The sequence below is a fragment of the Carlito syrichta genome, unplaced genomic scaffold (assembly GCF_000164805.1).
Source record: "Carlito syrichta isolate Samal-C Ts95f unplaced genomic scaffold, Tarsius_syrichta-2.0.1 Scaffold305332, whole genome shotgun sequence".
NCBI lineage: Eukaryota > Metazoa > Chordata > Mammalia > Primates > Tarsiidae > Carlito > Carlito syrichta.
Genome location: NW_007249428.1, coordinates 1,024,547 through 1,045,891, shown reverse-complemented (window position 1 = coordinate 1,045,891; position 21,345 = coordinate 1,024,547). Strand labels below are relative to the sequence as shown.

The 21,345-nt window shown below is 39.6% G+C and overlaps 1 protein-coding gene across 1 annotated transcript in view; it reads right to left on the bottom strand.

The window, feature by feature from the left end:
* The window catches only part of LOC103263955 (zinc finger protein 717-like), a 26,606-nt gene extending 15,806 nt beyond the window's left edge, over positions 1 to 10,800 (bottom strand). The window contains exons 1-2 of the mRNA XM_021714214.1: positions 10,735 to 10,800; positions 7,764 to 7,911 (exon numbers count right to left, since the gene is read on the bottom strand). Coding sequence (XP_021569889.1) covers positions 7,764 to 7,774 — 11 coding nt within the window. The 5' untranslated portion in view covers positions 7,775 to 7,911; positions 10,735 to 10,800. The remainder of the gene's footprint in view (positions 1 to 7,763; positions 7,912 to 10,734) is intronic.
* Between the last annotated feature and the right edge of the window lie 10,545 nt (positions 10,801 to 21,345).

The following is a 21,345-nucleotide window of genomic DNA, read 5'->3' as shown; positions in this document are numbered from 1 at the left end:
ACTCAAAAAAAAAAAAAAAAAAGTCAAATGTAAAACACAGTCACCAAAATGAAACACTAACTAAATGGTTCTAACAGATGATTAGAAATGAACAAAGTCAGTCATTCAACTTGATATTAGACTCACAGATATGCTGCAATCTTTTGAAATAAAGAACAGACACAGAAGAAGAATGGACAGAGCCTGAATCTTCCAGGAAAATATGCCAGTATGATCGACTTATGTGTAACTGGTATTCCAGAGAGCAGAGAAAGCAACATTTAGCATTACTGTATCAGAAAGTGGTTAACATCTTCCCAAATTTTGTAAAAAAAAAAAGAAAGTCAATTTATAAAATCAGAAAACCCAATGATCCCTATCAGCATAGATATTAAGCAAAGTACTGTATGCACCTCACAGACAAATTGCTGAAATAGAAAAATAAGGAAAGAATCTTGAAGGCAGACAGAGAAAATACAGCCCATGGCTTGGTGGTATACAGGAATGGCTGAAGCACCTAAGACAATGACTATATAAGGAAAAAAAATTGTGGCAAAAACAAGTAGAAAAGGTCATGGCTCGCTGCTTGCAGATGCCCCTCCCATATCTAGAGCAACAAGGCATAATCTGGAGGACAGCATTCCATACACTAGATGAAAAGAAAAGAGTAGAACAAGTTATCTGACTTTGTATTAACCAGGGACTGCTCAAGGGATAGGTTTCTGTCTTGCTTGCCTCAGAGTGCTAATGGGAAGAGGACTGTAAATTGAATATTATGTTGGAGATTACTGAAAACAGAGCTAGGTGCTGTTGTGTATTAGACATATCCATAGAAAAGGTTAGGTTAAAGATGTCCTCGAATCTATAACCTAGGAGAGGTGACTGTTTTCCCAAACACTCAAACAGCAACAAAAGATCATAATGCAAAGAAAAGTGACTTTATCAACAAAGAGACAAAAGTTAAAAAAAAAAAAGAACAAAAAAACAAATAAATGTTATAGCTGAGAAATAATAATAAAGTAAAAAATACACAAAAAGGGTTCAATACCAGATATGATCCACCTAGGGAAAAAAACAAAGTAACAAAGATAACTAACTGACAATAGTGCAAAGGTCACATGGGACACAATAAAGTGGACCAAGAGAAGCATTACAATAGTTTCCAAAGGAAAAAAAGCAGTGAAAAAGAACACAAAGCAAATATAAAGAAGTGAGTTGGGCACAGTAGCTCATATCTGTAATCCCATCACTTTGGGAGGCTAAGGTAGGAGGATCACTTGAGCCCAGAAGTTTGAGGCTGAAGTAAGCTATGATTGAGCCACTGCACTCCAGCACAAGTGAAAACAAAACAAAACAAAACAAAAAACAATACTTGTTTGAAAATTCCAATATCTGAGGAAAGAAATTAACACAAAACTTCAAGAAGCTCAAATAGTTTAACTAGGATAAACCAAAAGGCAACCACCTAAGACTAATGAAACTGCTAAATGATAAAGACAGAGAAAACCTTGCAAGCAGCAAGAGAAAAGTGTCTCCACATATACAGTGAAGCTTCTATAATGAAATTATCTGCACATATCTCAGCAGAACATTCCAAGGTAGAAGGTGATGGATAATATACTGGGCCTGTGACAATTCCTTCACAGTATGACAGTGTGTTGCATCTAAGGGCAAAGCTAAGAGAAATAGGGCCACTGATTAAAAATTGTCTGCTGTTCTTAAAGTTTGAAAACTAGAATATGTCCATGTGAAACAAATGGTATACTGCAAAATTATACCAGCTCTCACAACATCCAGGGAACCTATTCCTTTTGTTAACCACCAGACAACATTCTCACCTCTCTTCTAAATGAGTGAACACTCTCCATAATGCTAATAATATAAAAATCTTCCCTGCCCTACCCTCCACACCAGCTGAATATTCTTACTAGACACGGGAAAATGAATACTTCCTTTAACTCTTATGCTTTTAAACTACTGAAATGGCAATAGGGGACTGAATGATTTCTGGAGTGAATGACACCATCTAGTAAAAGACCTTACTATCAATGAATATGTATGGACCCATAATTATGAGCATATGAATATGTATACATATCTTAATATACATATGCATTTATAGTCATAAAGAAAATACTGAAAGAAAAAATCAACATAAATACTGTATTACTAAAACATCCTTCAAAAGTAAAGGAGACATTAAGAGTTTTCTATATCAACAGGAGCTGAAGGAGTACATTATGAGAGCTGCTCCAGGAGAAATGTTAAAGGTAATCTTTCAAGTTGAAACCAAGTATGGTAGACAGCAACAAGAAGCCTTATGAAAATATAAAGTTCTCCAGTAAAGATAACTACATGAACAAATACAGAAATGTAAATCATTGTAATTTTGGTAAATAAATTCACTCTTAATTTGTGCGCACACTTTAGAAGACATAACAATAACTATAAATGTATGTTACCAGGTACATGACATATAAAGATATTATCCGGGGCATCAGTAACAAAGGGATTGGCAGTCCAGTAAAAGAGGACACATTTTGTATGTGACTGAATTATATTGTCTTTTTTTAAAAAAATCTTTATAATTTTGGAATGTTTTATATAATTCACATAGTAACCACAAAGAAAATACATCTGGAGTACACTCAACAGGAAATGACTCAAAATGTCACTACAAAAAGTCAACACAAAGGAAAGCAGTAAGAGAAAAAAGGAGGGATAAAAAGGTTTAAGACACACAGAACACAATGAACAAATGGCAATAGCTATCTTTATAGTCCCTTTCAGCATTATTTTAAATGTAAATGGTTTAAACTTCCTCAACATTACCTCGATCCTCTAGTCTTGAAACTGGTCTCCCCCAACAGCAACCCCAACACCCGTCAGTCGGAAGGCCTACATGTAGTGAAAACTGCCTAGGTCTCCTTTATAGATATGCTAACTGTCCAGACTCCATTTGCCTATTTCTTCCTGATACTATGACCTAGATTCCTGTCCCTGCAGCTGCCTTTGGGGAGGGTTAGGGCTGATGCCCTTAGCATGTCACAGTCACCCTGCCCCTGGGGCTAAAGAAATGTGTGCTCCTTCCATGGGGTATTAAAGTAAATAGCAAATTTTATAGAAAAAAATTATATAATAACAATAATTAGTAACAAATACAATCTGGCAAGTCTGTGACTCAGTACATGTTGATTTTATTGTTAACATTTATCTTTAATTCTAGGTTGCTATGTCAATACACTAAGGTGACCATGTTTCCAAAACCAAATATGTATCAATATATATAAAAAAATTTTCTAAAGTTTAAATTTATGAGTGTGGTAACATTTACAATAAAGTAGTCCCCACTTTTCTACTCGGGATATATTCCAAGACCTCCAGAGGATTCCTGAAACCACAGGTATTACTGAACCCTATATATACTGTATTTTTTCCTACACATACATACCTAGTTTAATTTATAAACACGTACATACCTAGTTTAATCTATAAACTAGACACGATAAGAGATGCACAACAATTCAACAATATCCTGAAATAAAAGTTTTGTGAATGTGGTCTGTCTCTGCCTGAAAATGTCTAATGATACTCTATTCACCCTTTTCCTTCTTGTGATGGTGATACTTAACGGCTTCTCTGTGGCATACCCAAATTGCCAACATCACTTCTCTTGCTCTTCAAGGCCTTGTTAAGTAAAATAAGGGTTACTGCAATACCAGGATAATCAATCTGATAACTTACGACAGCCACCAAGTGACTAACAGGTGAGTAGCAGAAACACAGCAGTTATGCTTGACAAATAGATAATTCAGGCCTGGAAAGGATGGACAGAATAGCTTAAGACTTCATCACACTATTTGAAATGTCATACAATGTAAAACTTATCAATTGCTGTTTTCTGAAATTTTCCATTAAATATTTTTAGAGCATAACTGACTATATAACTGAAATGGCAGATAAGGGGGCACAACTGCACTACAACAATGTTTCATTGATCATATTATTCATATGTTTCATTGATCACCTTTAAATAAAAACACAATTACATTGTACTGAAAAAAAAATAACTTTACATAAACACAAAAATACATCATATGAAAACCTATCGGGTGCAGTGTATTAATACTAACCTGGACTCTTATAGTGGGAGATGCTTAAATTACAAAAGAAAAAGGTCAAATCAGAAACCTAACTTCACACTTCAGGAAGCTGGGGGAAAAAAAATACAGCGAGGTGTGGTGGCTCACGTCTGTAATCCCAGCACTTTGGGAGGCAGAAGTAGGAGGATCACTTGAGATCAGGAGTTCAAGACCAGCTTGGATAATATAGCAAGACCTCATTTCTATAATTTTTTTTTAAAGTAGCCAGGTGTGGTGGTGCATGCCTGCAGTCCCAGCTACTCAGGAAGCTGAGGTGGAAGTATCACCTGAGCTCAGGAGGTTGAGGCTGCAGTGAGCCCTCATGCTACTGCACTCTAGCCTGGGCTGGATATAGTACGATTCTGACTCAAAAAAAAAAAAAATTACAAACTGAGCATAACAAAGAAAATATAGCATGGAGTAGAGATAAATAAAAAAAGATTCAAACACAAAAATCATAAATGAAAGAGGTGACATCACATCTGATACGATATAAAATAATTATTTTAAAAAAAAAAACAGTACGAGCAATGGTATGTCCAACAACAGACACCATAAATGAAATTGATTAATTCCTAAAAACAGGCTACCATACTGAATCCAGAAGAAATTTTAAAAATTGAAAAGAACTGCAACAAGTAAGGAGTTTGAATCAGTAATGAAAAATCTCCCAACAAAGAAAATCCCAGGTTCAGATGACATCGCTGGAAAATTCTAACAAACATTTCAAGAAGAATTAGCAGCAAACCTCCTGCAATTACTCAAAAAACTGAAGATGGGGAAACATTTCCAAACTTATTCTATCAGGCCAGCATTACCCTCATACCAAAAATGAACGTTTGTAATAATAAAAACACCTAAAAAACTAGAAATAGATTAAAACAGCCTCATCACAATAAAAGTCATAAGTGAAACCATAAGATAATGAATGGTCAAAGACGGAACAATTTTCCTCTAAGATCAAAAACAAGGTAAGAATGGCTGCTCTTGGTACTTCTATTTACCATAGTCTGGATGTCCCAGTCAGAGCAATTAAGTAGGAAAATAAATGGCATGGAAATTGGAAAGAAAGAGATAAATTTACCTCTGATCAAAGACAACATGAACTTATGTGTAGAAAACCCTAAAATTTTTACAAGGAACTGATGGAACATGTGAAGTCAGCAAGGAGACAGATCTAAACAACAAAATCTTGACCATTTATTAAACACAATATGGAGCATTCTCTAAGACAGACCATATAATGAACCATTAAAAAAGTCTCAAGACAAAAATCTTATAAGGTATACTCTGATCACAGTGGAATTAAATTAGAAATCAACAATAAAAGGTATCAAGAAAAAATGTCAAGAATTTAAAAGTTAAATATTATACTTTGAATACAATGTGAGCCAAGGCCGGGAGCAGTGGCTCACACCTGCATCCCAGCACTTTTGGAGGCCAAGGCGGAAGGACTTCTTGAATTCTTCGAGACCAGCCTAGGCAACATAGCCAAATCTCATCTACACAAAAAAAATTTTATTAGTAGCCAGCTGTGGAGGCACATGCCTATAGTTCCAGGTACTTGGGAGGCTGAGGTGGAAGTATCACTTAAGCCGAAGAGGTTACAGCTACAGCAAGCCATGATTTTATCACTGCACTCCAGTCTAGGCAACAGAAACCTGACTATTTAAAAAAAAACTATCACAAAGCAAACACACCCCTCAGGTTTTGCCAAGAATGACAATTCCCATTTGAAAAAGTTACCATATTTGTTTGTATGTACCAATAGCTCCTCCCCCATATTAGCACTGTATGCAGATATAAGCATAAAATGAAAAGAACAAAAGGATGAGATTAGACCTTAGAGAGACAGAGAAAAAAATCCAAAAAAATTTACACTTTGATGAGGCAGGTCACTGGTTCAACATCAGTGATACCATAAATAAGGGAAAAGAGGAGGAAGAGCTTCCCATTTTGGATTTGCTGATTTTGAGGTGTCTTTTGGATAGCTACAAAGAATCATTCAACAGAGACTTGAATCCATGGCCAAAAGCCTGGGGACAAGCCAAACAGAGAAACAGGAGTACAAACCACAGAGGGCCAAATCAGTCAAGGAGTAATTGCAGAGTAACAATAAAGGAGCCCAGGATGGAGCGCTTGGATGAGGTATGTTACAGAGTAAGAGAAAAAATTAGCCAGGTGTGATGGTGCTTGCCTGCAGCTCCAGCTACTCAGGAGACTGAGGTGGAAGCCAAATTCAGAGAAACAGAGAGGAAACTAACACAGGAGAACTTCCAGGAACAATCATGAAAAGTCATTTCATATATATCAAAAGATTCAAGTAAGGCAAAGACTAGAGAGCAGTCAGGATTTAGATTTAACTAAAACTTAGGTAGCCTGGAGCTACCCTGTTGGAGCCACAGAGCCTACCCACGAGTCAGCATGAATTCCCTTCTCATCTTATTATTATTATTATTATTATTATTATTTTTGAGTTAGAGTCCCACTCTGTCACCCAGACTGGAGTGCAGCCTCGACCTGCTGGGCTCCAGCGATCCTTCCACCTCAGCCTTCCAGTTAGCTGGAACTATAGGCACACACTACCACGTCCCCTAATTTTTAAACCAACTAGCCTCAATCAAAACACCAGGTGACTGAAGCCTCTTTTATGATCCCAAACAACACTAGCATAGGAATTTTCCAACTGAGCCCAAACTAAATGCTAACTCAAGGAACACCATCAAATTAATGGAGAACTTTGGAAGAAATGAATGAGTACATTAAGGTCGGGTTCGGTGGCTCAGCCTGTAATCCCGTGCTTTGGGAGGCCGAGGTGAGTGGATTGCCTGAGCCCGTGGGTTCGAGACCAGCCTGGGCAACTTGGCGAGACCTCATCTCTAGAATAAATCAAAAAATTAGCTGGGTGTGGTTCCAGCTACTTGGAAGTCCGGGCAACAGAGTGAGACTTCAACTCAAAAAAAAAAGAGTACATTAAGTGGGTTAAAACACAAATGAGCTTGGAAATATTTGCCAGAAAATACAGCTTCCAAGATTTTGTTGTACAAACTGCATGTACACACAAGCTCAGAGAAATGTATGGAGGGTTACATGAAGACCTGTGGTCAATTCAAGCCTCTAAAAATTCCAGATGCTATCTGTGAATCAAGAATGTCCTGTCTGGAATCACCTAATTATAACAACTCCAGGAAAACCCTTCTTATGTGAGTTTTTGCTTCACCGCTAGATAACCATTTCCATTGCTGAATGTCACAAGTGTTTAATTAAAAATTAACAGTAAAAAACTAACCCCTACATCATCAAAGTGAGCAATGAAGGTGGTGTTTCAGACCATGGTGTCAATAAGTCATCATGTCCCATGAGAATTTAGCATGCTCCATTCTCAGGTTCCACAGCAGTCATGTAACAAAAAGTATCTGCATTTTTGCCAGGGCTCAGAAAGCCACAGACAAATCTGGACTCAACCTAGAAGACTCTGAGGTCTCATAACCAGCCTATTTAAACATGTCAACTTCATGTTTTTTATGTACATTTTCCTGAAGCTGAGTTTTACTTATTTCTACTTTTCTATTTTACTCTAGGAACGTATAATGCTCATAAAATACAATGTGAAACAATATGAGGAAGAAATAAACAACTCACTGAAGGCTCATTCATCTTATCTTGCTCTTGGAAACACATAGAGGATTCTGGAAGCATAGCTGAGAGGAAAAGCAGAAGGCGTGGAGTTCTGAGAGAGCTCGTGTGGCGTGGTCCTTGATTCTCCTGCTCAAAACACTCTACACTTCAGCTGGAATAGACCAAAAACGTAAACACCTCCCTGTAGCATAGTCCCTTATGCAAGAAAGGGCAACAAAGACCCCAATGAAGATAAAGTCACACTACATTAATGGGTAGCGAGCAGACATACAATTAACTACCAAGTTGATAAAAACATATATTATCAATTGACTTAGAAATAAGTCTCATAAAAAGTAACCATACTATTTAAAACAAATTAGCAATTATGACTTACTAAATAAAATTAAGGTTATAAGAATACCCTTGGGCTATATGAACTATTCTGTTAATATGAGAATGACACACAGGACTCTCTATATTAGTGTTCCCTCTACAATATCTGTTTTTTTGTGCAGTGGTATGCTCATGCCACTGCAGTCTTGACTTGCTGGGCTCAGGCAATTTTCTCCCTTCCACCTCCCAAAGTGCTGAAACTACAGGCATGAGCCATCACACTCAGCTCATTTTTATGTATATAAATTTCATGGAAACTATGCATGTTACTACCCAATATTTTCTACCTGCAATAAGAAAAAATGGACATAATGTATATTTTGTAGCACACAGTTCTAGGACTGGTTTCACATGATGGGCCTCCATGTAGCCACACTCTCATAGAATCTCCACTAACAACATAAGTTTTGTCATCACACTTGCATTAACCAAGACAACATCAGTAAATGTCATCCAAAAATAGGCTGAAAAGTGCTTGCACACTGGTGCCTCCCTTCTTGGACACAGACATACTGTGAAGAAACCTGGAGCTACCCTGTTGGAAACACGGTCAAAGCAAGCAAGATGACAAAGTTTATGTTGTTGTTGGAGGGGACTCTGAGGGTGTAGATACATGAAGGCATGTCATTTTAAACGAGCAGTGGAACTGTACAAGAATGTACATTATGTATATTTTTTATTTAATTGTGAATGGAAAATATTGGGTGGTAACATGCACACTTTCCATGAAATTTAGCTTTAATTAAAACTTTAGGCTGGGTGCAGTGTCTCACACCTATAATCCTAGTACTTTGGGAAGCCAAAGCAGGAGAATTGCTTGAGCCCAGAAGTTCGAACCTGCGTGAGCTATGATGTTGCCACTGCAGGCCAGCCTAAGAGGCATAGGCATACAATTGACTACTGGGTTAATAAAAACATGTATTACCAAATGGCTTGGAAATAATAAGCCTTATAAAAAATAATAGAAAAAACAACTTTAAAACCTCATGTAGTTTAGAAAAGCACAATAAACATCAAGTGCTGAACTTCAGTGGGGTTGAAATCATGTTAATTGTACACAGCAACTGGAGATTAGAAGACTATGTTTAACATTTTTTCTTTCTATCATAAGTCTCATACTTCTATGTAGACTTTATTCTGTATTTTATTTATATTTTATTCCTTTGAAAGTGTGCTTCAGTTTAATTGTTCCGTTTTAAGTAATGTAAAATAGGTTCCTCTTGTTTCCCTCAAGAATCTATTTTTAGGAACAGATTGCTAGCATGAAGTGAAAAACATCGTTACTGGCCTCAGTGCCACAAATATAACTGCAGGGGAGAAAAAAAAAAACACTTGTGGCAAAATTCACTAGCCAGTCAGGATGCCTGACATTAATATATCATGTCACCATAGGTAAGTCACTTCTTTCAACTTTCGCCTAGGGCAAAATACCCTGGAAATCCCTTCCTGAATTGTGGCAAAGCGCTATCAGGATAGAGGGAGCATCAGCTAATCTCTAGGTGCCAAATTTGGTGACAGACTAGGCTGAACAGAGCTGAACAGAGTTGATTCTTGAAACAGTAAGAAAAGACTGAAGAGAAGTGACTGTGCTTACTGAGCACGATAGATAATTCCTCTTCAGGTGAGTGGGTAGCTCTCCATCCTAGACCATACCTCCAAGACCCCCCCAAATAAGAAACACTTGCCGGGCTATCCTCCTCAGCCCAATTCACCTCTCCCTCCTGAAAGCTGGTCTAGACCTTCAAATGGCAGCCAGTTGTTCATCGATTCTGACGTAGGCAGCATCACCCAAATCTTGCTCACTTCGAGCAGTAGAAACAATAATTACTTGAGTCAAAGTAAATGCTAAGATCCTCCCCTTTCTAGGGCTCTAGCCTCTGCTCTGAAGCGCTACTGAGAGGGTTCAGGCAATAGGGGTATTCTTTCATGTGGGATTTCTAGTCACGGGGCGCCCTCCAGTGAACTCTGCAAACACCCACTGGACTCCAAAGTAAATAGGACCATCATTCAGGACCAATCTTCCTCGTAGAACTCACGGTCCTTAAACACTAGGTCTTGAATAAACTTCTGTAAACTCCGCCCAGCTGTGCTAGGCAGGCTATGCAGTGCAGGAAGGGACCAGGAACGTCACTTGCTGAACAAACACCAAGGAATCCCACAAACACACCCGCCACACACGGAGACTGGGTCTGCACACACTTCACCACGGCTCATCTGGGAATCTGGGGCATTTCACGAGTCTTGCTGGTGCGCTCAGCTAATAGATGGGTGCCCAGAAGGGCGTGCATTGGATTGCCGGGGGCTCCAGCGGCCCAGCGGGGACGTGATCTCACACCTGGGCCTACCAGGCTCGCCGGGTCTGCAGACCCCACCCCCTCGGTCCCGGCGCCATCTTGGGCTCACCAGCTTCTGAGCCCTGGAAGCCCACGCCTGCCTTCCTGGCAGCGCCACCTCCGACAAAGCGACCGTGGGCGGCACAGTCCGAGTCGCCACTTCCCCGGCCCAGGCCGGGGCCCGCGGCTGGCACGTGCACGTCAGGCCCTCCCCCCTCAGGTCTGCCCACGATTCTGCTCCCATCACGTGGGGGACCCCGTCTTACTCCTCGGAGCCTCCCGAGACTCGCGGGCTCCTCTTTCACCCTCGCTCCAACATTCAGGAACACAGAACCCAAGGGCGGAGCTTTGGAGCAATCTGCAGCACCAAGGGGGTCCCACCTTCCAAACCAAAGATGGCGGGCGTGGGCGGAGCTGCATATGCGCAGAAGGAACAAAGAAAAAAGTGTTGATCCTGTGCTGGTGATGTCATCGGAATGGGAGGGCTGCATTTCCCACTAGCTTCTGCGGTCTTCCCTTAGGGATGAGGGAGTTAGTTTTTTTCCCCGGGGAGTCAGTGTTGCTGTCTGTGGGCGGGGCCTGACGCATGTTAACTGCTCTCTATGCAAGTGACCGCGAGGAAGAATTTGGGGGGTCTTGATTAAATCCTGGATTAGCGACCTGCGACATGGTAGGACGAATCGGAAATTCACGTCGTCTATATGGGCAAGACAGGCGAGGTGGTCTCACTGATAATTACCGATTTGTCGGAGGCGGCGCTGCCAGGACACAGAAGCTAGTGAGGGACAGAGGGGGTGGGGTCTGCAGACCCGGCGAGCCTGGGAGGCCCAGGTGTGAGGTCACGTCCCCGCTGGGCCGCTGGAGCCCCTGGCAGTCCCCTGCACGCCCTTCTGGACATCCATCTATTAGCTGAGCGCACCAGCAAGACTCGTGAAATGCCCCAGATTCCCAGATGAGCCGTGGTGAAGTGTGTGCAGACCCAGTCTCCCTGTGTGGCAGGTGTGTTTGTGGGATTCCTTGGTGTCTGCTCAGCAAGTGAAGTTCCTGGTCCCCTCCAGCACTGCATAGCCTGCCTAGCATTGCTGGGCCGAGTACACAGAAGTTCATTCAAGACCTAGTGTTTAAGGACCGTGTTCTACGAGGAAGATTGGAGTCCTGGATAATGGTCCTATTTACTTTGGAATTCAGTGGATGTTACAGAGTTCACTGAAGGAGGGTACCCTGTGACTAGGAATCCCACATGAAAGAATACCCCTATTACCTGAACCCTCTTAGTAGCGCTTCAGAGCAGAGGCAAGAGCCCCAGAAAGGGGAGGATCTCAGCATTTACTTTAGCTCAAGTAATTGTTGTTTCTACTACTCGAAGTGAGCAAGATTTGGGTGATGCTACCTACTTCAGAACCTATGACAACTGGCTGCCATTTGAAGGTCTGGACCAGCTTTCAGGAGGGAAAGGTGCATTGGGCTGAGGAGGATAGTGAAGGGCCTGGCAAGTTTATTGGGTTTTTTTGGGGGGGGGTTGTTTTGAGTTGGAGTCTCACTCTGTCGCCCAGACTGGAGTGCAGTGGCCACTCCCGGCCACCACAGCCTCGCCTGCTGGGCTCCAGCAATTCTTCTGCCTCAGCCTTCTGAGTAGCCGGAATAACAGGCATGTGCTACCAAGCCTGGCTGATTTTTTTATTTATTGTAGAGATGAGGTCTCGCTGCCCAGGCGGTTCTCAAACCCGCAGGCTCAGGCAATCCACTCACCTCAGCCTCCCAAAGACCGCGATTACAGGCTGAGCCACCGAGCCCGACTTGGGAGGGGGTTGAAGGTGTGGTCTAGGATAGAGCGCTACCCACTCAGCTGAAGAGGAATTATCTACCGTGCTCAGTAAGCACAATCACTTCTCTTCAATCTTTCCTCATTGATTGTTTCCAGAATCAGCTCTGTTCAGCCTAGTCTGTCACCAAATTTGGCACCTGGAGATAAGTGATGCTCCCTCTATCCTGATAGTGCTTTGCCACAATTCAGGAAGGGATTGCCAAAGTATTTTGCCTTAAGTGAAAGTTGAAAAAATTGGATTTGATGAGATAAATGACTTGCCCATGGTGACATGATATATGTGTCAGGCACCCTGACTCTGGTGAGTGCTTCACTTGCTTTATCAAGAGGACTTGTATTTGGAATGTATTTGAAGACGCCCTTAAAAAAAATTGATTTCCAGGAGATTAAATGTACCATATAACCTTTTCTTTGTAATGAATCAACAGTAGTACATAGGCTTAAAGAAAGTACAATTTAATGTGATAATATTTTGAGCCAGCATTTGTGCTGGATTCAGTTGGGAAATTCCTGTGCTGTTGTTGTTTGGGATCACAAATGGGGTTTTAGTCACCTGTATTTTGAGGCTGGTTAACTTCATAATGGTTTGAAATTCATGTCTGGTGATTCATGCTGGCTCTTTTGTAGGCTCTGTGTTCTCCAAAGGGGTGTCTCCAGTATGTTTGTGTCCAAGAAGGGAAGAATCACCAGGCAAGCACTCTTCAGCCTGTTTTAGTGATATTTACTGATGTCCTCTTAGTCAAAGCAAGTGAGATGACAAAGCTTTTGTTATTGTTGGAGGGGACTATGAGATACATGGAGGCAGGTCATTTGAAACTAGTGTTGAAACTGTACTACAGAATGTACAATATGCACATTATTTTCTTATTTAATTGTGGGTGGAAAATGTTGGGTGGTAACACACATGGTTTCCTTGAAATTTGATCATATAAAAACGAGCTGTTTTAGTGGAAGCACTCACATGGAATTCTGTGTGGCAACCTCGTGGCAATAGTAGTTCATATAGCCCAGGGTATTCCTATAACATTTTAGGTAAGCAGACATAATGTTTGCTTTTTTGGCTTACATTAATTCTGTGAAACACATATATAGTTTCAAATTCAGTTGGTAATGTATGATTTTGTTAACTGAATAGCAAATTGTACATCTGCTGTCTGCCAATTAATGTCTGTGGGTTATCTTTAATAGGGTTTTTGTTGCCCTTTCTTGCATAGAGGACTGTTCTTCTACAGGGAGGTGCTTTTTGTTTGTTTGTTTATTTGTTTGTTTTGTCTCTTCCAGCTGAAGTGTACAGTGTTTTAAGCAGGAGAACTGAGGACCACGCCATGCCACACCCTGTTTTTCACAACTCCACATCACCTACCTTCTCTTTCAGCTATGCTCCCCAAGTCCTTTATGTGTTTCCAAGAGGAAGAGAAAATGAATGAGTCTCTGGTGAGTTATTTATTTCTCCTCACTTTGTTTTTCAGTGTATTTTATGAGCTTATAGGCTCTATGGAGAAAAATGGAAATGTAGCAACTTCAGGAGAAAATAAGTAAAACTTCAACTTCATATAGAAATAATACAAAGTTGGCATGTTGAATTGGGCAGATTATAATTCTTTAGAATCATCTAAATTGAATATAAATGTGTCTCTGGTATTTTTTGATTCTCTAAGATAGAATCTTTTGTTACATGATTGCAATGGAACCTGAGAACAGAAGCAAAACTCACAGAGAAAGATTTTTCTAGAGTTGTTAAAATATTGTGGTTCCAGACCTTTTGGAAGGGTTTACTTGATTCATGGATAAAACCTGAAATTTCTGGAGGATTGAGTTGATCACATGTCCTCATGTTACCCCTCATACATTTCTCTCAACTTGCCTATACGTGCAGGTTGTGCTGCAGAGTCCTGAAAGTTCTATTTTCTGGCAAATATTTCCAGTGCTCATTTATGTTTTAACCCACGTCATATACTCTTAGATTATTTTTTCAAAAGCTAACCTAAGTTATACAAAGTCTAACAATTAAGTTCACAAACTTGTCACTGTGCACTTACATTGGTAGCCATGTAGAAACAACTTGGTATGGTTTCATAACCTTGGTATATTAGTGTCTCACAGCTGTGTTCATGTTGACATGTGGCAGTAACTTGCTGACTGGTGTTCATTTTTGTTGTTGCATGTTTTTGGGTGCCATCATGAGAATGTCAGAGCTTGAATTAGAGCAATGAACAAACATTAAATTTCTTGTTAAATTTGGCAAGAGTAGAAGTGAAATCAGGGACGTGCTAGTCCACGTTTATGGAGATAATACCATGAAGAAAATGGCGGTGTACAAATGAATTAAACATTTTTCTGAGGAGAGAGAGTGTCACTGATGAAGAGAGTCAGGATGGCCAGTAACAAGCAGAACTGACAAAAACATTGCAAAAATTCTTTGAATTGTGCATCAAAATCGACAGCTGACTGTGAGAAGCATAGCAGACCAAATAAACATGGATAGAGAAACAGGAAACTCTTAACTGAATATCTTGGCATGAGAAAAGTATGTGCAGAAATGGTCCCAAAGGAGCTCTTGCATCACAACAATGCACCAGCACTATCTGTGAGGGAGTTTTTAGCCAGTAAACAAATAATTGTATTGGAACACCCTCCTCCCTACTCACCCGATATGGCCCCCAATGATTTTTTCTTTACCCAAAGATAAAGGAAATATTGAAGACACTTTGATAACGTTCAGGACATCAAGAGTAATATGATGACAGCTCTGATGGCCATTCCAGAAAAAGAGTTCCAAAATTGCTTTGACAGGAGTCCTAGGCTCTGGCATTGGTGCATAGCTTCCCAAGGGGGGTCCTTCAAAGGTGACCATAGTGATATTCAACAATGAGGTATGTAGCACTTTTTCTAGGATGAGTTCACAAGCATAATTGTTAAATCTTATGATTACTCTCTAGTTTTTGCCTTACTTGAATCTTCTGCCATATTTCAAACTGTTGTTCATAATCTTCTCCAATATGGAAATTCTCCTGTATTAATTTCTGTCACTGCCTGTCTGATGGTTTCATCTCTGTTTCTCTGAATTCTTTTGCTCTCTTCTGCTACTTAACATGCTCATACAAGTGTTCCATGGAGGGCCTGTTCTTTTCACTCTGCAGTGCTCCTTGACTGATTCAGCCCTCTATGGTTTGTACTTCTATTTCTCCTTGGTTTTCAGCTTTTCCCCAGGCTTTTGAGTATAGGTTCACCTCTCTATTGAGTGCTTCTTTGTAGCTATCCAAAACACTTCAAGTTCAACAAATCCAAAACGAGAAGCTCTTCCTCCCCTCTCCCCTTATTTACAAATGTATCACTGACATTGAATCAGTGACCTGCCTCATCAAAGTTGAGTTTTTGAAATTTATTTTACTTTTTTTTTTTTTTAGATGAGATCTCCCTCTGTTGCCCAGGCTGGAGCACAGTGGTATGATCATAGCCCACTACAGCTTCAAACTCCTGGTCTCAAGCAATCCTTTCACTCAGCCTCCCAAGTAGATAGAATTACAGGCATGTGCTGCTACACTTGACTTTCACTCTTTTAAAGACTGTATTAATTTTTCGGCTCTTCCAGCCAACCACTTAACTATGAGTAAGGAGAGATGGATATGTACATCAGTCATATCTATGTTTATGAATTAGAACTGTAGTTAATATTATAAATAGGTGGCCAGAAAAATAACTGAACACCTAAAATTTGCAATTATGTTTCAAGATCTAACTTACAATGTGAATTGTGCTGTATTTGCTTATTTTAAACCTAATAGTAAATTGGATTCTAAACTCTCCCATGTTTCAACATAAGATACTATCTCTAATGACTTTTAAGATGTTCTAATTATCTGCTTCATAGCAAAGTACCACAAAACATACTGGCTTACATGTCACCATTTTGTGGGTCTGTAAATTGGACTGGGCAGTGTGGATCAACTGCTTCATGATGTCCAGGCAGCGTAATCGTCTCCATGATGTCTCTGCTCTCAACAAGAAGGACACTTGTATCTGGGGACATTGGATAGGTGTTAGGCTCTCTCTTTGTAGCCAGCTTAGAGTTTTGTCAGGTTGGTCTGGCTTCTCCCAGAGCAAGTGTCTAAGAGGCCCAGGCAGAAGTACCAACACATCTCTTCCACTGCCTTGTCTTGGTGAAACTCATGACTAAAACCAGCCCCAATTCAATAGGCAATTAGGCCCCACCTCTCAAGGAAAATAGTAAGATTTGCAGCAATCTTTAATAAACCACAGTTTTTCCTCTAGTCACAAATTATTTTCATTTTTGCCACATTCAAAATATACTTTGCTCCTTTAAAGAGCCCCAGAATTATTTTCCTATGATGGCACTGGTTGAAAGCCCAATGAAATTCGGCCCTGATGGGCTGTCATATGCCCCTCCATTCATGCCTAGCACACAGTAAGAGACTGGAACAAACATAGTGGGCATTTCCCTTTAGACAGAGTTGGTGGCGATCTGAACAATTAGGAATTCCTATTAGGCACCTGCTTCCATTGTTTGATTAAAACCCAGCCCTGGACACTGGGAGAGATGCTTCATGCCTCTTCATTCTGTCCTCTGGGCTCTTGACATTGTCTGCATGTTCTTCTTTTTTTTTTTTTTTTTAATATGCCTGGTCTGCAGTTGACCAACTTTCTTCACTTGTTTCCTGCTTATGGTAAGTTGTGGATGCAATGGCCTCCTCTCACATTTTTCTGGCTTTGCCCTTTTGATACAGGAAATGATTCAATATAACCGTTTCTTCAAAATGTACAACCCAGTCTGGGTGACAGAGTAAGACTCCAACTCAAAAAAAAAAAAAAAAAACACAAAATGCACAACCTTTCAGTATACCAAAAATTCATTATGCAAAAGTCACTCTGCACACTCTTTGACACAGACCCTTTGTTCTGTGGCCTCCTCTTCTCTTCAAGGCTGCTATGGAACAACCCTTAGAAGGTTTATTGTTTAACTGGGACTATCTATGAGGCATACTCTAAGGCCCTAAGAATGCTAGAAATCTTTTTGTTTTATATTGTTTGTAAAGACATGGGTTTTGATCTTTGTTGTGATGTCATTTATTACTTTTAAAAGATTTTATTGGGAATAACTGGAGATGAGAAACAGTTTTATTTCCAACCCAGTAAATCCTAGCTCCTTTATATTTTCTCTAAATTACATTTGAAAATTGAACATCCTTTTTTAGTTCATATCTCTCCTGTCATATTTTCTCAAAGTCCAAGAGAGGAGGCCAGATAGCACTTTCCACATTCTTCCTAGAAATTTCCTTAGTTAGATCCCTGAGATGATGGGCTACCCTTTCAGTTTCCCATGCTCTGATAGGCAGTAGTGCTGCCCACAGTCCCTCAGTTCATAACTCACATGTCTTTTTCTCCAGTTTCCAATGAAATGTTTCTCACTGTCCTCCATTCCCTCACCAAGGGTCTTGATGTCTTTCCAGCTTGCGTGAAAAAGCTCCATGAAGCCCAGGTTCTGCTTGGTCTCACATCCAGTGTGCCACATGTATCTGTTTAATACTATAGGAATTGATTTCAAGTTAACAAGTTCTGTTCCAATTACTCGTTCTGCTTAAAATACCACCCAAAAAACTTGACAGATTAAAACAAGTTTTTATTCTAATTCTGTGGATTATGGAATCTGGGCTGGCTGGGTGGTCTCACACAGTTGCAGCAAGGTAGCAGCTGGGATAGAGCATGTGGAAGCACAGATGGGCTGATGTCAGAGAAGGCTCACTAGTGGCTGGCAGTGGGTGCTGCCGGACACTCATTGGGGGCTATCAGTAAGCATACCTTCCCAAGGTCTTTGCATGTGTGTCTCCACCTAGATGGTCTCAGGGGAGTTAGATTTTCTACTTGATGACTTAATTTCTTGAAAATGAGCAGCTGAAGAGACACTAGTGAAGCTGCATGACACCTTACAGCCTCATCTCCAAGGTCTCCAAATGCCACTCTTATCATGTTCCATTGGCCAAATAAATTGCTTAGGGTGGGTAAAGTTCAAGGGGAATTAATTCCCACCACATTGGGAGAAGTAGGAAAGAAGTTGTAGCCACCTTTAATCTACCAGAAATGTCATTGTTGCAATATGTTTGTTCAAAATATATTCCATTCTTTTTTGTGAATATTTGTTTGACTCACAGGTTATTTCAGTGTATTATTTACTTTTCAGATAATGGATTATTTTCTTGATAACCTTTTGTTGTGATTTCTCATTTAATTCTGTGGTGGTCAGAGAATATACCTTAAAATATTTCATTCTTGAGACTTGTTATATGGCTCGACATAAGTCAATATGGTGAGTGCCACACATTGTGCTTTATAAATAGAGCTTGGGTCAAGATTTTGTGAAATAAATGTCTTCTTCCTGACTTTTTATCAGGTATTCCATCAGTTACTTTTTGTAGAAACTTTAGAGTATTCTACACATAAGATCATGTTGTCTTTGACCAGAGGTAATGTCACAACCTCCTTTCCAATTCTTATGCCTTTTATTGTGTTTTCTCACTTAATTGCTCTGTCTGGGACATCCAGAACCATGGTGAATAGAAGTAGCAAGAGCAGCCATCCTTATCTTGTTTCCAATCTTAGAGAACAGTTGTTTAGTCTTTCAAACTTCATTATGTTACCTTTGGACTTTTCATTTATGGCTTTTATTATGATGAGTTTGTTTTCATCTATTGCTAGTTTTTTGGATTAAAAACATTCATTTTTCGTATGAGGGTAATGTTAGCCTCATATAATCAGCTTGGAACTGTTCCTGCATCTTCAGTTTTTTGGTATAATTATAGGAGGTTTGGTGCTAATTCTTCTTGAAGTGTTTGGTAGAATTCTACAGTAATGTAATCAGAACTTGGTATTTATTTGTTGGGAGATTTTTTTTTTTTTTGAAGTTGAGTTCCACTCTGTTGCCTAGACTGTAGTATAATGGCACGAACATGCAACCTCAACCACCTGGGCTCAGGTGATCCTTTTGCCATAGCCTCCTGAGTGACTGAGTCTATAGGCATATGCCACCATACCCAGCTAATTTTTTACTTTTTACTTTTTGTAGAGATGAGGTCTTACTATGTGGCCCAGGCTGGTCTCGAACTCCTGAGCTCAAGCAATTTTCCTGCCTTGGCCTCCCAAACTGCTGGTATTATAGGTATGAGCCACCACACCTGGCCAGGAGATTTTTGATGACTAATTCAGTCTTCTTACTAGTTCCATTCCTTTTTTTTTTTTTTTTTTTTTTTCCTGATTTACTATGGTAGCTTGTTTTTTTAGGAATTTATCATTTTCATGTAGGGTGTTCAATTTGGGACATACAGTTGCTCATTATTCTTTCATAAATCTTTGTATGTCTGTTGTATCAGATACAATGTCACTGCTTTGATTTATGATTTTAGCATTTGAGTTTTTTTCTCTTCTTCCTTAGTTAATCTAGTAAGGGTTTGTCAATTGTATTGATCTTTGAAGAAACAACTGATGACTTTTAAATTGTAGGACATTCTGAGAAGTGTGTTGAAATCTCAAACTCTCCTGTTCCATTCTGCCTGGATGTGAGTCATCCCTTAGTTGAGTGTACCCACTGTGAATATGCTACCTTCCCATTATTCACTTAGTATCAGGTTGATTTTCCTGGTATTGCAGTAGCCATTACTTTACTTGATAATGGCCTCAGAGTTCAAGAGAAGTGATGCAGGCAATGTGGATATGCTAAAGGAAAGCTGTAAAGTGTTTCCTTTAAGCATCAACTCATCAGCACAAGAAGAAAACAGATGAGTATTATACAATTAGACATTTTGAGAGAGATAGGCCACATTATTTTATTATAGTATATTGTTATAATGGTTTTATTATTGTTGTTTTTAATCTTTTATTATGCTTGATTTGTAAATGAAATTTTAAAACGTGGTATATATGGGGTTTGATAATACCTGTGATTTTAGGCATTCAACAGGAGTCTTGGAACATGTCCCCTTGTGGTTAAGTGGGGACTGCTGTATTGGAAATATCTTTACACTCAGAAATTTAAATTTAAGAAAATTTTTAGCCATTGCCAGACCATCGCCACTATTGTCTTGCTAGACTCTGGTGTGGCCATGTGCTTTTTGAACTATAGCTGTCACCATGTTTCCTGGTTTTGGCCCCCTTCCCTACCTTGGGGAGGTGAATCTCCTCTTTCTCTCTCTCTTTCTCTTTCTCTATCCAATTTACTCTTTAAATAAACTGTATTTTCTAATCTAAAAAAAAAAAAGAAAGAAAAAATTTTATACATATAAAATATATGTATAAAAAAATATATTTTTGGAGACAAGGTCTCACTGACACATAGGCTGGAGTGCAGTGGCATGATCTTGGCTCACTGCAGCATTGACCTCCTGGGCTCAAGTGATCCTTCCACTTCTGCCTCCTGAGTAACTGCAACTACAGGTGCATGCCAACAAGCCTGGCTAATTTTTTAAATTTTTTGTAAAAACAAGGTCTCACTATGTTGCCCATGCTGACCTTACACTCCTGGGCTCAAGGGATTCTCCAGCCTCCACCTCCTAAAATTCTGTGATTACAGATGTGGCCTACTATACTCAGCCCATATTTATATGTATTGTGTTTCTGAAAATATGGTCACCTGATTGCATTGACACAGCATCCTAGAACTAAAGATAAATGTTAACAATAAAATAAACATGCACTGTGTCAGATACTTGCTAAATTATATTCTTTAAATATGTTCTCTGTTCTTTTCTCTCACTTGTTTCCTCTCTGGAACTATCATTATGTGTTTGCTGATCCACTTGATGGTGTCCCATGATTCCTTTACACTTCTTTAATTGTCTTCATTATTTTTCTTATATTTCTTTTTCTAGATCTGTATTCATGTTCACTAGGTCTTTGTCTAATCAAATCTGGTGTTAAACCTCTTTCGTGTATTTTTTACTTCACTTTTGCTATTTTTTAGCTCCTGAATTTGTTTCTTCTTTTTTATACTTTCCATCTTTTTGTTGATAGACTCACTTTGTTCTTCTAGCCACGTTTCTTCTTT